An 18,152-nucleotide genomic window follows, 5' to 3' on the forward strand; every position below is an offset into this window, starting at 1 on the left:
GGTGTGAAGCCGTGTCTGGAAAACATGCCATTGAGAAGCAAAACTCAAGCCGTAACCATGCAAATGAGGGTACTGGGAATATTAAAGTCAACAAGAGTCTTTTGATTGACTTCAGAGGGCCCTGGAGCAAGACTTCAGTTTGCATCCATTTCAGGATCCCAAGAAGTCAGATTGTTGTGTGCATTGGAGACCCTACAAATGTTTATTTGGAGATTTAAAATCAATGGAAAGGAAGAAATGCCCACATGCACTGGGGGCATGGAGGCAACACCAAGAAATAAATGATGCACATCGAGACGCAAAGGATGTCAGGCACAAAATCTCAGGGTTGGGTCCAAGACCCTTCCATTTTTCATGTGCAGGAGGTCCTGGCCTACACATGTAGTTCCATTGACTATGTATGTGAAGAAAGACTACTCATAAGTAAAGATTAGAGAACCAGGCCCCTTACTCCAGAGCATGAAACAACATTCTTAGATGCCATTTCTTAGAGCCAAAGTCCAAGGCAATTTGTTGGTTCTCGCTGTTAGTTCAAGGCATAGGAGACCACAAAGAAGAGTCCTGTGGCCTCCTAACCAATTTCAGCCTGTGTAAAGAACGCACTCTCACTTGAGTTGATCTTAGGTTGTTGGTTCCAATTCAGAATCTGCAAAGGCAGATTAACACAAAATAGATAGTCCATAAGGCACAGCTGTATGCATTTCCTTGGAAACAGTACTGTGGCAGTCTATGCATTTATCTATCCAGGTTCTTCTATTGACTCCCATCACCACGGTATCTGAGCAACATGGACTCCAATGGGGGCTCAGGGCACTCAACGCCTTTCAGGGATTGCTTAGCACCCTGCAGAATTAGGCTTTTAGTATGACTCAACATCAGCATTTAGACATGGAGCAGTAACTCCAGGAGCTCTTACTCCACAGAAGCAGGAGGTCTCCAGAGCTTGGTAAGCAAGCGGACAATGCCCCTGCAAGAAATGAATCAATAATTTATCTATTAAAAAAATTCTGGTCCACCGTGCTGTGCACTCTCCTTTGCTGAAAAATCCCACAATCTAATTGCTATAACTCCTGTCTGTCTCCTCTGCCCACCTCTCCCTACTGCTTTATACCCATCTGATCCAGGGATGAAATTAGATCGTAAGTGCCTTGAGGCAGATACCTTGTCTTTGGTATCTTTACGGTAAGGTGCCTAGCATCCTTTTGGATGTTCCTTTAGCACTTTGTCCAGTGGCCCCACTGATGTTTGGCTGGCTTCCTGCTTCCAACAGACTTTAAAAAATTGCTATTAGTTTTTGTGTCTTTTGATAGTTGCTCTTCAGAATCATTTTGTTTTGTTTTTTGCCTATACTTTTACACTTGACTGGCCGGAGTTTATGTTCCTTTCTATTTTCTCAGTAGGATTTGACTTCCAATTTTTAAAAGATGTGTTTTTGTCTCTAGCCACATCTTTTACTCTGTTGTTTAGCCATGGGGGCATTTTTTTGGTCCTCTTACTGTTTGTTTGTTGTTTAATTTGGGATATACATATAGTTTGAGCCTCTATTATGATGGTTTTAAAAAGTTTGCATGCAGCTTGTACGAATTTCACTCTTGTGACTGTTCTTTTTAATTTCCATTGGACTAGCCTCCTCCTTTTGCTGTAGTTCCCCTTTCTGAACTTAAATGCTGCTGTGTTCGGTTTCTTTGATATTTCCCCCCTTACAAGGATGTTAAATTTAATTACATTGTGGTCATTAGTACTGAGTGGCTCAGCTAAATTCACCTCTAGGACCAGATCCTGTGCACCACTTAGGACTAAATCAAGAACTGCTTCTCCCCTTGTGGGTTGTGGACAAGCTACCCCAAGAAGCAGTCATTACTGGTCACTAGAAATTTTATTGCTGCATCTCATCCTAAGGTGATATGTTCCCAGTCAATATGGGGATAGTTGAAATCCCCCATTATTACTGGGTTTTCAGTTTTTATAGCCTCTCTAATCTCCCTGAGAATTTCACAATTACCATCACCATTCTGGTCGGAGGTTGGTAGTATATTCCTGCAGCTATACTCATATTATTCAAGCATGGAATTTCTATCCATAGAGATTCTATGGTACTGTTTGATTCATTTAAGATTTTTACTATATATGACTCTATGCTTTCTTTCATGTATAGTGCCACTTCCCGACCAGTGTGACCTACTCTGCCATTCCTATATAATTTGTACCCTGGTCTTAATGTGTCCCATTGATTATCATCGTTTCACCAAGTTTCTGTGATGCCTGTTACATCAATACCCTCATTTAATACCAGGCACTCAAATTAGCCCATCTTAGTATTTAGATTTCTTGCATTTGTATACAATTACTTACACAATTTGTCAATATTTAATTGTCCGCTTTCATGTGATGTAATTGAATGGGACTCTTTTTTGTTTGACTATTTCTCTTCAGATCCTGTTTCAGTTCCTGTTTCAAATTAGCAGCATATTGTTTGAGGTTACATTAACATCTGTCACCAGCTGGAAAGTGGGAGGTTAGTATAACACACTTGCACAGTGTATATCATGTCCCTTTCTAATTGTTTGTGCAACCAGAAGATAGGCGCCTACTACTGAAGTCATTTAGATTAACAAGTAGTCTGTGGTGATGAAGATTCAAAACCTGCTTATGGCCGCTGGTTGGAGTAGTCAAACTACCAGTGAAACATTTCTGCTGTGTCCATGAACTCTACCCCTTCACACTGTAAAGCTGGCACAAAACCCTTTTCAATGGAGACTGCAATAGGCCCAATCTCGAAGTCTTAACTCAGACAGAGCTCTGATGATTACAATAAGAGCATCACATGAGCGATTCATGTAGCGTCAGACCCTATTGTATTTCTTCGGGAAAAACTGGGTAGGTTAAAAATGCCTGTTGTTTTCCAGAGGAAATGTCCAAGGCAAATTTTTATATTTTTGGTTTTTGAAAGAAAGCTGGAAAATTTCAACCAAGAAAAATATTTTCAGAGAATTTTTTTATCTGCCTTAAAATGCTATTTTTTATTAATGTTTATTAAAATATTTGAACCAGCCCTAGAAAAATATATTGACAAAAATAGATAAAAATAATGTAATAACTGCTCACTCTTGTACCACCACTAACATCCCTTGCAACAAGGTGTTGCTGTGTAAAAGCACCCTGAAAGTGTACATGCTGCAGAAAAAGATAAAGGTACAGATGTACATTTGGCATAAATTGGTATAGCTCTATTGAAGTCAAGAAGTGTTGTATCCAACACGGGGGAATTCTATGTTAGACCCCATTTTGGCAGATAAGGAGGAACTGATCACGGGACTAAAAATTAACGGTTGCTTAGGTACGAGTAATCATGACTTGAATCATATAATCTGGGAGGAGAAATTTAATCAAAAAAATGTGAATGATAATTGGGAATTGTTTAAGAACACTTTACTAGATATCCAAAAAGGCCACAATCAAGACAGGTGTGTATATTGGTTAAAAAACTGACCTGGTTTAGAGGGGAAGTGAAGGCATATTTTTATATATTATATATATATACACACACACACACACGTAACAAATAGAAGAAAGGAAAAGTTGACATTACTGAATTTAAGTCAGAAGTAAGGAATTATAGAAAATTGATAAGGGAAGCAAAGGGGCACAAGGAGAAATCTATGGCCAGCAGCATTAAGGACAATAAGGACGAGTTTGTTAAGTATATTAGAAACAAAAATAATCCTAAAAATGGTATTGGTCTATTACTAGACGGAATGGTAGAAATATCAATAATAATGAAGAAAAAGCAGAAGTGTTCAATACATATTCCTGTTCTATATTTGGGGGGGGGGGAACAGATGACATAGTCATGTCATGAATGATAACACTACTTCCATTCCACTAGTATCTCTAGAGGATGTTAAGCAGCAACTACTAAAGTTAGACATTTTAAAATCAGTAGGTCCAGATAACTCTGCACCCAAGAGTTTTAAAAGAGCTGGTTGAGGAGCTCACTGTACTGTTAATGTTGATTTTCAATACATCTTGGAACACTCGGGAAGTTTCAGAAGACTGGAAGAAAGTTAATGTTGTGCCAATATTTAAAAGGGGTAAATGGTAAGTATAGGCTGACAGTCTGACATTGATCCCAGGAAAGATAACGGAGCAGCTGATATGGGATTCAATTAAGAAAGAATTAAAGGAGAGTAATATAATGAATGTCAATCAAATGGGTTTATGGAACATAGATCCTGTCAAACTAACTTGATATCTTTTTTTATGAGTTTGCAAGTTTGATTAAAAAAAGCAAGTATTGATGGAATATATTTAGACTTCTATAAGGCATTTGACTTGGTATTGCATGCCATTTTGATTAAAAACTAGACTGATATGAAATTAACATGGCACATATTAAATGGATTAAAATTTGATAGCTGATAGAATGACAAACAGGGAATCATTATTGAACAGATTCATTTCTAATGAGGTCCCCCAGGGATTGGTTCTTGTCCCTACTCTATTTAACATTTTTATCAATGACCTGGAAGAAAACAAAATAATCACTAATAAAGTTTGCAGATGACACAAAAATTGGGGGAGTGGTAAATAATGAAGATGACTGGTCACTGAGACAGAGTGACCTAAGTCACTTGGTAGGAAGGGCACAAGTAAACAATGTGTGTTTTAATATGGCTAAATGTAAACATATACATTTGGGAACAAGGAATGTGGCCATACTTACAGGTCAGATCCTCTGTCCTGAGAAACAGTGACTCTGATAAAGATTGGGGGTCACAGTGGATAATCAGCTGAACATAGCTCCCAATGTGATACCGTGGCCAAAAGAGCTAATGTGATCATTGGGTGCATAAATAGGAGTATCTTGAGTAGGAGTTCAGAGGATATCTCTGCATTTGGCACTGGTGCAACTGCCGCTGAAAAACTGTGTCCCGTTCTAGCGTTCACAATTCAAGAAAGATATTGACCAAGCAAAGAGATTCAGAGAAGAGCCATGGTTAAAGGATTAGAAACCATGCCTTACAGTGACAGATTCAAAGAGCAAAATCTATTAACAAGGAGAAGTTCAGTGGTGACTTGATCACAGTTTATAAGTCCCTACACGGGAAACAAATATTTAACAGTGGGGGTCTTCAGTCTAGCAGGAGAAGGTATAAAATGATCCAGTGGCTGGGAGTTGAAGTTAGACAATTTCAGACTGGAAATATAAGGCATAAATTTTTAATGGTGAAGGTAATTAACCATTGGAACAATTTACCAAGAGCCATGATGGATTCCCATCTCAGGCAAGTCTTAAATCAAGATTGGACATTTTTCTAGAAAGATCTGCTCTAGGAATTATTTGGGGGGAAGTTCTGTGCCCTGTATTATAGCGGAGGTAAGAGACTAGATCACAATGGTTCCGTCTGACCTTGGAATCTATGAAAAAATGTCAATGGAGTTATGGCCATTTGCACCCCCTAAGATCTGGTGTAAATCTCTAATTATGTTGATTTACTTTCTCACAGGCAAGATAAAACCTATGAGGCCTGAGAGGAAATATGAGGTCTGCTCTTGATCTCATGACTTAAGTGATGGCAGGATTGGGGGGAGCATTTTCTAATGTTCCCAAGGGACTTAGGTTCCTAATCCCATTGGCTGTCAATGCGAAGTGGGCACCTCTCTCATTTAGGTCCTGAAAATCCTACCCTAGACTCTTAAACCAAACTTTTTAAAATTTGGGTTCCTACAGTTAGACGCCTACTCACATATTTAATCCCTGATATAGAAGTGGGCTGAGGACCCCCACCGATAACATGATCCCTTATTGGGAGTTGTGAACACTCAGTGTCTGAAATTCAGGCCACACCCCTGAACCCTCGTGGTACCTGAAAATGGAGTTAGATGCCTTATTTTAGGCACCCCAGCTTGACCTTAAAGTCTACTGGCATCTCTCAAAAGGTAAGAGGAACCAAGTCTGGCTGCTTGGAACTTTCATTTAAGATTGTTTTAAATACATTGTGAATGATTACGGTCTGACCGTTTGACTCCATGACACTTCATTAGACTGATGCTATTTTTTGGTACCGTAGATGGAAAACTGAAATGATCTCTTTCAAATCTCTCTATCTAATTTCCCATAAGATATGAGCGAGATACCATGGCAGAGTCTGGAGTAACAAATTAGGATCACTGCTTCATTTGAAACAAAGCATAAAACCCAACCTCACGGTAATTTTTTTGCTGAAAGAACTTCAATAAGTTCTGAAGTAAGTGTTTCATTTACTGCCACATGCCACACATACATGGCATATAGTTTTATATAAACCACAACACTCAGCTGTTCTCGCTTAGGTAAAACAGCCCTCTTCTGAGCACCCAAGCTGCTTTTGCTTCCCTCTGGCTAGGTCCTGCAAGATGCTGAGCACTGGCCTGATCCAAAGCACTGCTTAGCACTGCTCATGTGCTTAAAGTTATAAGCTTCAATAGGACTATGCACATGCTTTAAGCTACGGATGTGATTTAAATGATTGGCTGGATGAGGCCAAAATGCTCAGGATGCCTTTCAACATCAAGCCCACAGGGCAGCATCAGAGAAACCTGGGCTGATGTCGAGCATCAATGCCCTCTTGTGTTTCTAGTTTTTGGTTTGTTACTTTTCCACACTCTAATACTAATGATGAGACTGCTCTGATTTGTGTGTGCATAACAAAGTCGTGATCCCACAGGCTGCTCCCGATAGATGGACTCCTTCCAGCCCTGTCAAAGGCAACGGGGCTCTGTGCAGCTACCGGGGGATGCTCATGCCAAGCAGTTTGCAGGATCCAGGCCTAAGAGCTCTGAAGGGCATGAAAGTAATTTCTTACAGGTTGAATGTAGGGCTTCATCTTACAGACCTCAATCAGCCTAGTCTTACTCCCATGAGCTCAAATCAATGACCTAACTCTTGTGAGCAAGTATTATTCACATGAGCAAGACTTGCAGGATGTGACCTGTATCAATGGACACTCTCTCATTCAAAGGGGACACCAGCAGCTTGAAATCCAGTCCATTTTGGAAAAAGAGTTAAAAGTCCCCTTGCCAGTTCTTATGGTTTTACAGTCACATTTAAATATTTATCTCTGCCCTGTTGCTGCAAGAAAGAACCACAGAACAACGGGGACAGCTGACTATGCAGGGGAAAAATATGAAACTGACTAGACACAACGTGCTGCCAAGGGCAAAAAGAAAACAAACTGAAAAGAAATAGGGGAAAATTATTTTCTCTGTCTTTCAGTCACAGTTAATCTTATATTAGGTCCCATTGCAGACAGCCACGTGATGTTTACATTGACCTTTTCAGAAATATACAACTGATTCTTCGATGTTCTTTTTAGACTGTAACATTTTTGGATTTCTTTACCAATTAATTCATTTACTGCTGGGAAAAAAGTGCCGGTTTACCACATAGGCTACGTCTCCATTCCAGCTGGAGATGTAACTTGTGGCTGGTACAGACAAACCCAGGCCAGCTTTAGTCTAGCCTGCTCACTAAAACCAGCAGGGATGATGTAGCTACAGCACAGGCTAGCAATGTTAGTATGTACCCAGAGGGGCCGAGTGGGCAATCCCGTGCTGCCACGTCCTCACCGTTATATTTAGCGAGCGAGCTAGAGTAAAGCTAGTGTGGGTATGTCTACGTGAACTGTGAATTACACCTCGGGTTGAAGTGTAGGCAGAGCCGTCAACTGTTCCCTATTATGTGGAGCTACAACAGAGGTGGAGGCAAGGCAAGTTTTGTCTGACCAGGGGCCTGTGGTGCATTGAAACCTGGGTTAAAATTGTGGTCACTTTAAATTTTCAGGGGTTTTCCTGGTCCAGCTTGCAGATTGGGGGCTCTGTAGGAAAGTCTGTGATCAGAGTCAGTTTACAGTCAGCCTAAAGTAAGGTAGGGGGAGTTGTGCCTCTCTATTTTAGGGAGCAGCCTGCTTTCTCTTTCTCTTGGTTGGGGTTCTTGTGGGTTATCATTCTGGATTCTAAGCTATAAAGTAGTTTTATACTCCTCCAGAAAGAGTATTTTGTCTTTTTATCTATCTTCTGTGTACACGCCATGAACACAACAGTGCCCAACCCAGTCAGACATGTACTTGTCATTGGGAACACTCACTGAAGTTCCACGCATGGATGGCTGCAGGATTGGGGCCCCTCAAGGAGCGACCTCTGAGCTAACCTCTAATCAGCACTAGCGGTTGTACTGCTTTAACAACACTGGTATAGTCAAAGTGGCACACCCCCCGGGGTCTGGATTCAGTTATATTAGTATCAAAGTGCTTGATAGCCCTCTGGAGCTTGGAATAGCTACTCCTGCGTGGAGCAACATGAGGAACCTTTGTCTGGTATACCTGCATCCACACTGGAGGTTACGCTGGTATAACTAGTATATTGTTACACTGGTATATTGCTACATGAACACCCCCCCAAACAACATATTTATACAAGGTATAACTTTCAAATGTCAACCACGGGCTTCTCTTCATGGGTTATTGGTGCGCAGTGAGCCAGGGTGTGAATTTAAAGCACGCTAACTCCTACGTGGACACTCTTACTGTGGCAGGCAGGTTAGCTTAGTACACTTCCACTAGGGATTAAGCTATGCACCTGAAGGCACACACACTGCACAATAAGGGAGTCCACACATGGAGTAGACAGTGTGCACTAGCTGGTGTGCACCAGCAACTCCCCTTGTAGACAAGCCCAACGCTAATTCCTCTTCATCATCCTTTTACCCTCGGCCTTTCTGCTGAAATGGCCAACAAGGGTGTCAGTTATGGCGTTGGCTTGTGATACAGATGCCTGTCTGCGAGGACCTAGACAGAGACCAGCATTTCCCCAAAGCAGGCATCAGATGACTGTGGCTTTCAGTTACTACCTTTGCTAGATTGGAGCTCTTTATACCATCATCAACCCCCACAAAGCTGCTCAGTCCTTCTCTGTGATCTATGGGTTTTAATGTTGTGCATTAGAAGATCTGTTCAGGTTCTGTGCAATGGTCCTTGTGTCTGTATTCCTGCCACACCCCTCCCATGGAAGGACAGGGAGGGAAAACCTATTTTAAAAAGTCTGTTACGATCGTCTTGTGGTGCTGGTGCTTCATGGAGAGGGAAGAAGGTGGAACGAAGAACCCCTGCAGAGCCCAAGATCTAAGGGGATGTTGATTCCCTGTGCTACAGAACCTGAAGCATCCACCTGAGGGGCTAGGTCCTCTGCACTGTTACCTGGTTTCTCCCCAAGCAGCCTGGCTCCCGAGTAAATGTGTTGTGTTGTCCTGTGCAGCCCCCTGTAGCCATGTGCTACCGCCCCTCATCTCACTCCAGCAAAGCAAGGTGCCACGCAGTGGGCAGTAATACTAGGCTGACCCATGTGGATTTCTGTCCTAGTAACGGTCTAGACTCCAGGAAAGCCTGCCACATCGAGCGGTCGCTTTCCCCACACTTCAGCACAGAAACCAGGATCCCTAACAGCAAGGTTTGGGTGCAAAAACGCCATGAGAGGGGGTCTGCAAGCTGCAGATCCTGTGCCACCCACTCCATGGTTTCCAGGCCCTTAATACCCATGTCTCTTGCTCTCAACCATCCCAACCTTTGTTTTCAAGTACACATATTTATTACCTTTTCTGTAACTACTGGAGCTTCTTGTCTGGTCTCTGCGTGAAGCAGAGAATGAAAGGGTCTCTTCAAACTTGCTGTAGCTGCTCCCTTAAAGAGAGCATTGACACAAATTCTGCAGCAGTTGCGTGTACTAGCAAAACTCCCAATGGGCTTACATGCACATAAAGACTACAGGATCCTTGCGGGTACTCCAGGAAGTGTGTGGCCATTCTCCTCCCCAGTGAATGAGTTTATCGTATCTATTCCTAGCATGAATCTACCAGGTGGCAGCATTCCCCTGCCAACATACCTTTGGTTTGGCTTAGCTTGAAAGCTATGATGTTACATTTTATGATGACGTCGTAATTTTTGTTTCGACTTTCAATGAAGAGTCCTGGCAAGTCTCTGAGCTGGAATATCTTCTTTTTAAAAAGATCCAAGATCTAGCAGGCACAACCCAGATTATATTTATATAACACAACCCAAGTAACATGAACTGGTAGGATTTTATTAATAGCTGTTGATGTTACTCAATTAAGGATATTTCTCCATAAAAACTACGACGAGGAAACCCGTCACCCAATACCTTTAAAAGGGCTATTACCCTTATTTCTATGTAGGATTATTCACCTGATTTTCCATCCTCACTCGTACCTGCTGCTTGCCAGCACATCCTGAAGCAGGAGATCCATAGCTCTTAACTAGGATGGCAGTGTGAACTAGAGGATAATGAACAAAGGTGTCCAGGATTATTTAAATTCAGGTGTGAGGACACCTTATATTAACACTTTGTGCTCTGTGATTTCCTCAGTTTTTTTTTTTCTGTACAGAGATAGTGTTTTTAGAATGGTTTAATTTTGAGTTTTCGTATCCCAAATCTTAGGGGAAATTACCTTTGGGTTTTATTTTCACCCACACAGCATTTGTTTAATTCTTGTTTTTTAAAATGGTGCTTACCAACAATGTACCTTCCTTCAAAACCTGCACATTGATTCTGACAGAACAACAAAGCCTTAGTGAAAATAATGCAAGACAACAATCCTGTAGTGGCAAAAGTGATGGACACCGTGTGCAATTCAGTAGCACCTAGAGGCCCCCAAACAAAAGCAGGCCCTCAGGTGTCCACTACAGGCATATAGTGTGAGATAGTTCTTGACCAGGAGAGTTAGTAAACTCTAGATAGACAAAGTGTGTGAGAGAGAAAGTATTTCCCATTATCCCCACTTTACAGATGAGGAATTGAGGCACAGAGAGATTAAGCCACTTGGTTTAGATTAAGAGACTGTGACGGAGCTGGAATTTGAATTCAAATCTCTTGATATTTAATAGTCTATTGTACTTTAAGATAGTAATAATGTGAGAACAAGAAAAGTGTGTCATAACTTAAATTGCACTTTCTGCCTTCTCCTTTTCTATTCTATTTCCCGCTTATAACAGTCTCTGTGAAGTCTCTCTTGTGGTACCACATATGAAGGACACCATACAAATGAATTGATTTCAGTTGAAAGGATCCCTAATTTAAGTTTTGATTACAAAATGTTGCAAAATTGAATATCAAGAAAATATTTGCATAAAAGCATTAATCAGAAAGTTTTTTGTTTGTTTGTTTGTCCCGAAGTGCCTATAAAACAAGTATTGCAACAGCAGGGGCAGGAGAAGCAGAAAGTGAAACTGACCTGAATCCAGAATGAAACTGACTAGCCTATTTTCCCTCTGCCTGCTGACAGAAGTAAAAACCAAAGGGATTATTAACAAAGCCATAACTGATTTCTGATTAAAGGGATACTGTCAGGTTAAAAACAACACTCAGACGTGTAAATACAGACAGACAGACAGACAGACACTTACATCCCCTCACCACTTTAACCTTTAACCAAGCAGTCAGATCGGATGCAGTGTCTAGAGATGAGGGGTCTCTGTGCAGCAACTGCTCCAGTCAGAGACACGTGCATTACTTGGTGAACAGAGTAAGTAAGTAATGAATGGAACTGGAAATATTACTTCGGGAAGGTTTGCTAATCGGGGGAAGGACCTTGCATTGTACTCCAGTGACATTTTCAACCTTCGGGGAACTTTTGTTGACATTCCCCAGTCCCTGGCTGCCATCCCAGCATGAAATAGTTTCTGTTCACATAATTCTCCTGTTTACCGGTCATGAAATACCGAGCTTTTGGCTTTTTTTTTTTTTTAAATAATTTTTTTTGCAAGTGAAACTCGGTCTAAAAAAATATTGGCCCCAGGCAGAGCGAGTTTTGCATAAATTCATGTGTGATGAATGGCTGATTTTAATGTTATTTGGGTATTTGTCAGAACCTTACAAACATACATGGTAATGGTGGGTCAGAAACGTAAACATCTCAATATCCTCTTTCTTCTAGAAATAAATTACATTTGTTTGCCCTGCCTGGAGTCCTAAGGTAGCCGGCATTAGGAATATTTTAAATGTGATCATCCATCCAGCATGTCTTTCAGGCGCCACGAAGATTAAATGAAAGAATCATAAGATGAAGGTCTTTAACTTTTAATCCTTTTACAATGAACCCTTAGATACTCTTGGGGGCAGGGTGCCTTCTATTTGAGTAATAATGCCTCTGTTCCTCCTCCCTAAGTTAATGAATACCCCACAAATGTACCAAGAGCTGATTTTTTTTTTAAAAAAACCCAAAACTATTGAAAGAAGGAGCAAAGAGGCTGATCGTGAAATGCACCGACTGAGAGATAATATGCCCTGGGAGATGGAAAGCTACACAATTCCAGAAATCAGGACTGGGTTCTGTCAATGAAAGAATTTGAAATAATTAGCGTGGATTCCCTGAGATTTGTCAAAAAAGGTTTTGATTCCAAGACAAATAAGGAAAACGTTTTCTGCACTGTCAGAGGAGCAGGCGGAAAGTTTGTTTTTGCAGTTGGTATCTACGAGATAGGTCTCCCAGCACGTACAAGGCAAATACTTAGTTGGGGGTAGAGCCCCAAGGAAGTTTATTGAGCAAGAAGGAACATATCTCGTCTCAAGTACCCCAGCGCGTCTTTCCTTCTTAAAAAAGAAAAGGAGGACTTGTGGCACTTTGGAGACTAACAACTTCTTTAGACATTACTGAAGATGGCCAATTCTTATTGGTAACGAGAGAGCCCCTAACGCAAACAGAATCGCAGAGGCTGGAAGGGAGACAGGCAGATCACTTTAGAATCAAGAAGCTGGGGGGGGGGGGGGGGGGAACGGGGCAATGTGCGGTACTGATCTGAAAACTTTCCAACACGTGCATTTTCAGGACCATTCAAATAAAACACGTCTGGAGCTCAAGTTACAATCCAAGGCGCGCACCACGGGAAATGATCAAAGCATGTTAATGTCACAGTACCTGGGAGGTAGCTACCGGGAGAGAACACAACCGAAGAAACACCTCCTCTTGTCAGTGGGATCCCCGTAGAAATGCAAAAACAAAAAGTTACCCCCGCCCCCCTCCCTCCGTACGCTAGCATCATGACTGGTATTTCCTTCAGCGGTCTGTCATGTAACATAAGCCCTCATTCATATCCCATCAGCCCAGCGTTTCTTCTGGAGCAGCAAAGATAGGGTGACGGCCAATACACGCCTTTTGGGTTAAATTTGGGCAGCAAAAGTCAGCCACAAGTGAAGCCAATTTCCAAGCAATGGCCATGCCCAGGGGAGGGGGGGGAAATCTTTCGATCCCCAGCTGTTGGAAATGGTCACCTGCACAGCCAGGAGGAGGCAGCCTGGGGCTCCAGCGCCCGAAGGGTTAATGCGGTTGATCGGTGGGAGCGTTTCCCCTTCGGGAAAAGGAATCCGGCGCCCAACGTGGCTGCTGGGCGCAGAACCCCCCAGCCCCCGGCCGCAGTTCCAGCCGCCTCCCACCGCAACGGCAGGTGTGAAAGACACGTGGCCCGTGGTAAATGAAATGTCAAGCGGCTAAAGCAAACGTCTGCCACGGAGCGTTTGCCCTTCTGCAGGGAGCACGCCCCGGGGTGTGGGCCGGAGGCAATGGGGGAGAGCGGACACGGTCTATAAACCAGCGGCGCTGTCGGAGTCGGGCGAGCAAGGGACCCCGGCACCCAGGCGAAGTGAGCAGCTAAGTCCCACGTGCAAAGTCAGATCCCCCAGCATCTGGGTCGGTTAGGTCTCTGATAACACACACAGTCGTGAGCAGGGACGGGGACCCCTCCCCTTACCACAGAGAACCGGCCTGCTCGGCATACACAATCCATCAACCAGCTACACCAAGAAAGAGGGAATCCAGCCTGGATTCCGCATCCAAACCAAAAACCAAACAAAATCGACCCGGCTCGTGTTTTAGTGGTTGACTTTAATTCTGCGCTGCACTTTTACTACAGGGATATAAAGAATAAATAGCAGATACTCTTCACTGACATAGGCTTAAGTCATCCACATTTGTCCTCTCTATTTACAATAACGTTGTGCTCTAGGCGTTTATTCATTTTTAAACTCTGAAGTCCATTAAACACACACACACACTTTCCGAAGAATGGAAAACAGCTTTAAAACGTCGTCTCATCAAAAGTTTGGTTTGTTTTTTAATCCTTTTATTAAAAAAAAAAGGGGGGGGGGGGCTTCGCCCAAAGCGAAGCGATCTCGCTCTGTGTCTGGCATATAAATACAAGAAATAAAAAGATACATTAGCAATGACCAGGATAATAGTCTTAAAAATACAGTAGACGCGGATTATTTCACGTATAATACTGACCTTTTAATAGTAAATTAAAACGGTGCCATATATACACACACATATACATTCTCCTACACGTTACAGTGCATTACAACGTTAACCAGAAAGCAATTGTCTTTTTTAACGGAGGGATGGGGCAGCCAAGTCCACCCTGGGCGTCCGGCTTCGGGGGGCGGGAGGGCTTAAGTGCACGTCCTAGCAGGAGCATTTGCACTCCGAAATGATGGGGTACTGAATGGGTATCCATGTGCACCTCTGCCCCCCCCGGCGCTGGCACCTCCATCTCAGGATCGTTAAATGCACCGACTTGGCAGGCTTGCAAACCATGCCTTCTGGGACCGAACAAGACCTTTTACTGTAGCAGCTGCCCACTTTGACATAGCGGGGCCAAAAGCGGCTGCCAAGATCGGTCCACGTGTATAGGACTGGGCAGAAGCTCTGGGACCAGAGCCACATCTGCAGCTTCCTGCGCAGCTTTTTGCTCAGCCTGTGCTTTTTGCCCGGCTGCAGCCCCTCGTAAAACTCCAGCCCTTTGATGTCGCTGGGCATCGCCCCCGAGGGTCTCTGCCGGAGCAGCAAGTCCAGCTCGCCCAGATCGTCCACCCCCAGCCGGTCCTCGGGCACGGAGACAGCCATAAAGTTAGGGTCGAAGTGCCCGCCCATGAGGCTCCGCAGCAAGGTCTCGTTAAGATCCTTCTCCTTGGGGTCAAAGATAGGGTCCGGGTGCTCGATTAGATCCACCAAGGGCAAGTTGTCGCTGGGCGCCGGGCGGATGTGCAGATAATGCTGGCTAGCGCCCTGCTCTATCCGGAGACCCAGCAGAACCACCCAGGCGTAAATAGTCACAAGGCACTGGGAATGATCCATCCTCGGGGAGATCGGCGAGGGAGGGGGGGCCAGGGCGGGAGGGGGGCTGGCTTCACCAGGCACCAGAGGAAGAAGGTGCAAGCAAATGCATCAGAAAAACAAAAACAAAAAAAACCGTGTACGGGGCTTTATCCAAGCAGTTTGTCTTTCGGGGGAATCCGCTCCCGCCGCCCCCAAAGGCTGCGCCCCAAGCAGCCAGGAGCAAAGCCCCCTTCCTTCTGCAACTCCTCTCTCCAGCGAATTCTCCTCCTGGAAGAGCCTTTGCGAAATTCTCCTGCTGCTTTTCCTTCCCCGGGAGGCAGAGCGCCGCTTTTCGGGGGGCAAATGCTCCTTCCCGCTGCTGCTCCCCCTTCCCAGAGCGTGCGCGCGGGAGAAGGGTTGGGGTGGTCTTCTGGTGTGTGTGCAAATTCGTCCCCCCAGTTCCTTCCCGTAGGCTCCCCGCTGCAGCTTGCAAAGCAGCCTGCTCCTCCTCAGCAGCAGCCGCCACGCTCGTTGGCACCAGTTTGTCTGCTTTGCAAGGATCCAAAGCCTTTAAATTTCCTGCACTTTCAGCTCCATCACCATGGAAACCACCGACTCTCTCTCCTAACCCACCCCACCCCCCCTTAAAAAAACCACACACAACCCCCACCCCCCAACCCCGCAAAAGTCCAGACGAGCTTTGCTCTCCCCTCGCTACACCCCACCAGCCACCCACTGGTGGGGAATGCTGCGAGCACGGTCCACCGCTGTCTCTGCCCCCCCCCCCCAGCTGCTGCTCACATGCGTCCTGCTGCGGGCGGCTTTGGAGATGCTCCTGTCCGAGGTGGGGATGGATCTCGCCCCCTCTCCCCTCCCCGCGGCTATACAGGGTAAGCAGCGACTCCAGGCACAAGTGAGGGGTCTTTTATGGAAGCCTCCCCTGGGGCTGGGGGCTGCAGGGTGGCGAGCAGAGGAGGGCCGGGGTGGGAGTGTAGACGGTGCCTTTATAGCTCGCCCTCCGGGTAAGGGCGCAGCAGCGGAGCGCTGCAGCTCCCCGGGAGTCCCTTCATGTGCACGGTGCTTCTCTCTCTCTCTATCCCCCCCCCTCCAAAGCTACCTGGCTGCTGGGGGTTTATTTGCCCGGCTCCACACATGGGCCTGTGATGTAATTCCTATTAAGCACTCACTCATGCTGGCTTCCAGCCCGACAGGGACTCTGCAGACACCTCCTCTCCCTAAGTGCAGGAGCTAAGTCGCCTGGCTCCTGCTTGCTAATTAACCGGGAGGAGCGAGCCCTCTGCTGGTGGCAAGGAGCGCTTGTGTCTCTGGGCAGAAGGCTAGACCCACCCTGGAGAGCGTGTGTGTGTGAGAGAGAAGGGGGGCCTTGAGAGCTCTTGATAAAGCACTATCCGCCTGAGCACAAAATCACTATAGTTTTAGATCCTTATCTTTCCATTATCCCCTTCTTTGTAACCCTCCAAACGTGATCTGGCTTTAAATGAGTTCAAACCCCTTTTTGAATAAGCCTCGTTTTGCCTTTTTTTGTAAATATAAATAGGGGGAAAGAAAAAAAAAAAAAAAAGGCCAGTAGAAACTAATGGGGATGAAATCCTTGGTTTCTGTGGAGGGTGCTGTTAAAACCGTTAGAGCTTAATCGAGGAGGAGATCCTCCTTTAAAAAAAACCCAGCATACAGGATTCCACACCAGAGTTATAATTCTTTATTAAAGTGATTTGGGGGATTTTTAAAATAGCTCATAGAAAGGTTAGGACTTTTCCATGGGGGGACAGACAGACGGGGACTGATAGTTATAGATCTTGTCAGTCCATTAGAAGATAGAGACAGGCTGAATACCGATCAGTGACACATCAGGATGTTATAAAGGTGAATGGCATTGTCTTCTATTAAGATTTGGAGGAAAATTTCTAAAGCGGCCTAACTGAATTAGGAGCCAAAGTTCCATTTTCAGAAGTGGTTTAAGCACTTCGGAGCCTACATCTCTTGGAATTTTGGCTCCTGAAGTATCTAAGTCACTTCTGAAAATGGAACTTACGCACTTCGCAAAATGTTACTCTCTGACTTTAGACTCTTCTGAAAGCATGCAGTATACAAGGGACTATTATCTATATGCCAAACTGTGATTTTTTTCTAAAAAGTGACTATTTCTTTTTTTTTAAAGTGAAACAACCATTTTATAAACCCAACACCACATTCTAAGATGTGCTCACTGAATACCAGATATGCCCACATCTGGTTCTTTGAACCACTCAATTTATACACTCACACAACCAAGATGTACTTATAAGGTATTCCACCAGAACTGTTAAGAGGAATGGGGGATACAATACACCCCAAAAGTTAAAGTGTGAGGGAGATTCAGCAAAACACTTAACATTTAACTTTAGGCACCTGTTTAAATCTCACGGATTTAAGCATATGCTTAAGTGCTTTGCTCATTGAAGCCTTAATTTCATCCAACAGGTAAGATGTTGCTGACAGCCCCTCAGATTATTAAACTGAAATAGTTTTAAACATTTGAATTACTTTTCACCATTGATGCTGTTAGCTTTTTGCACCAGCTTCTGCCAACTGGTCGGCATTGCTTTTGTGTAGAGATAGGCCTGACTGAAAATGCTACAGCTGAACACCAGTGAACTTTAGGGTAAGGATGTTATCAAATCCAGATGCAGATCTGACTTGTGCTTTATTTCTAAGTTGAAATGAAAAATATGGATCAGAACAGCCTAAGTTACGTAACATGACTCCTATTACCACAGTATCTGCGTACTTCACAACACCCCCAGGCGGTAGAGAAGTACTATTATCCTCAGAGAGGAAGACAGACCAGAAAGGCTAACTGACTTGCCCAAGGTCACAAGAACTTGAACCCCATGTCTCCCCAGTTCGAGGTTAGTGCACTAACCAGTGGACCATCCTTTTGGTTTTGTTTATTGAGGGGTGGGGGTTTCAAAATCCTGATATGGACATCAGCTGTGTATCTCAGTCCTATCTCTAC

General features: G+C 44.1%; 1 protein-coding gene across 1 annotated transcript; it reads right to left on the reverse strand.

Moving 5' to 3' along the window:
* Positions 1-14,503: 14,503 nt before the first annotated feature.
* On the reverse strand, positions 14,504-15,175 carry NOG (noggin). The gene has a single exon (XM_077834054.1). The coding sequence runs from the start codon at positions 15,173-15,175 to the stop codon at positions 14,504-14,506; it is 672 nt and encodes a 223-aa protein (XP_077690180.1).
* Between the last annotated feature and the right edge of the window lie 2,977 nt (positions 15,176-18,152).

This window comes from Eretmochelys imbricata, chromosome 14 (assembly GCF_965152235.1).
Source record: "Eretmochelys imbricata isolate rEreImb1 chromosome 14, rEreImb1.hap1, whole genome shotgun sequence".
Lineage (NCBI taxonomy): Eukaryota > Metazoa > Chordata > Testudines > Cheloniidae > Eretmochelys > Eretmochelys imbricata.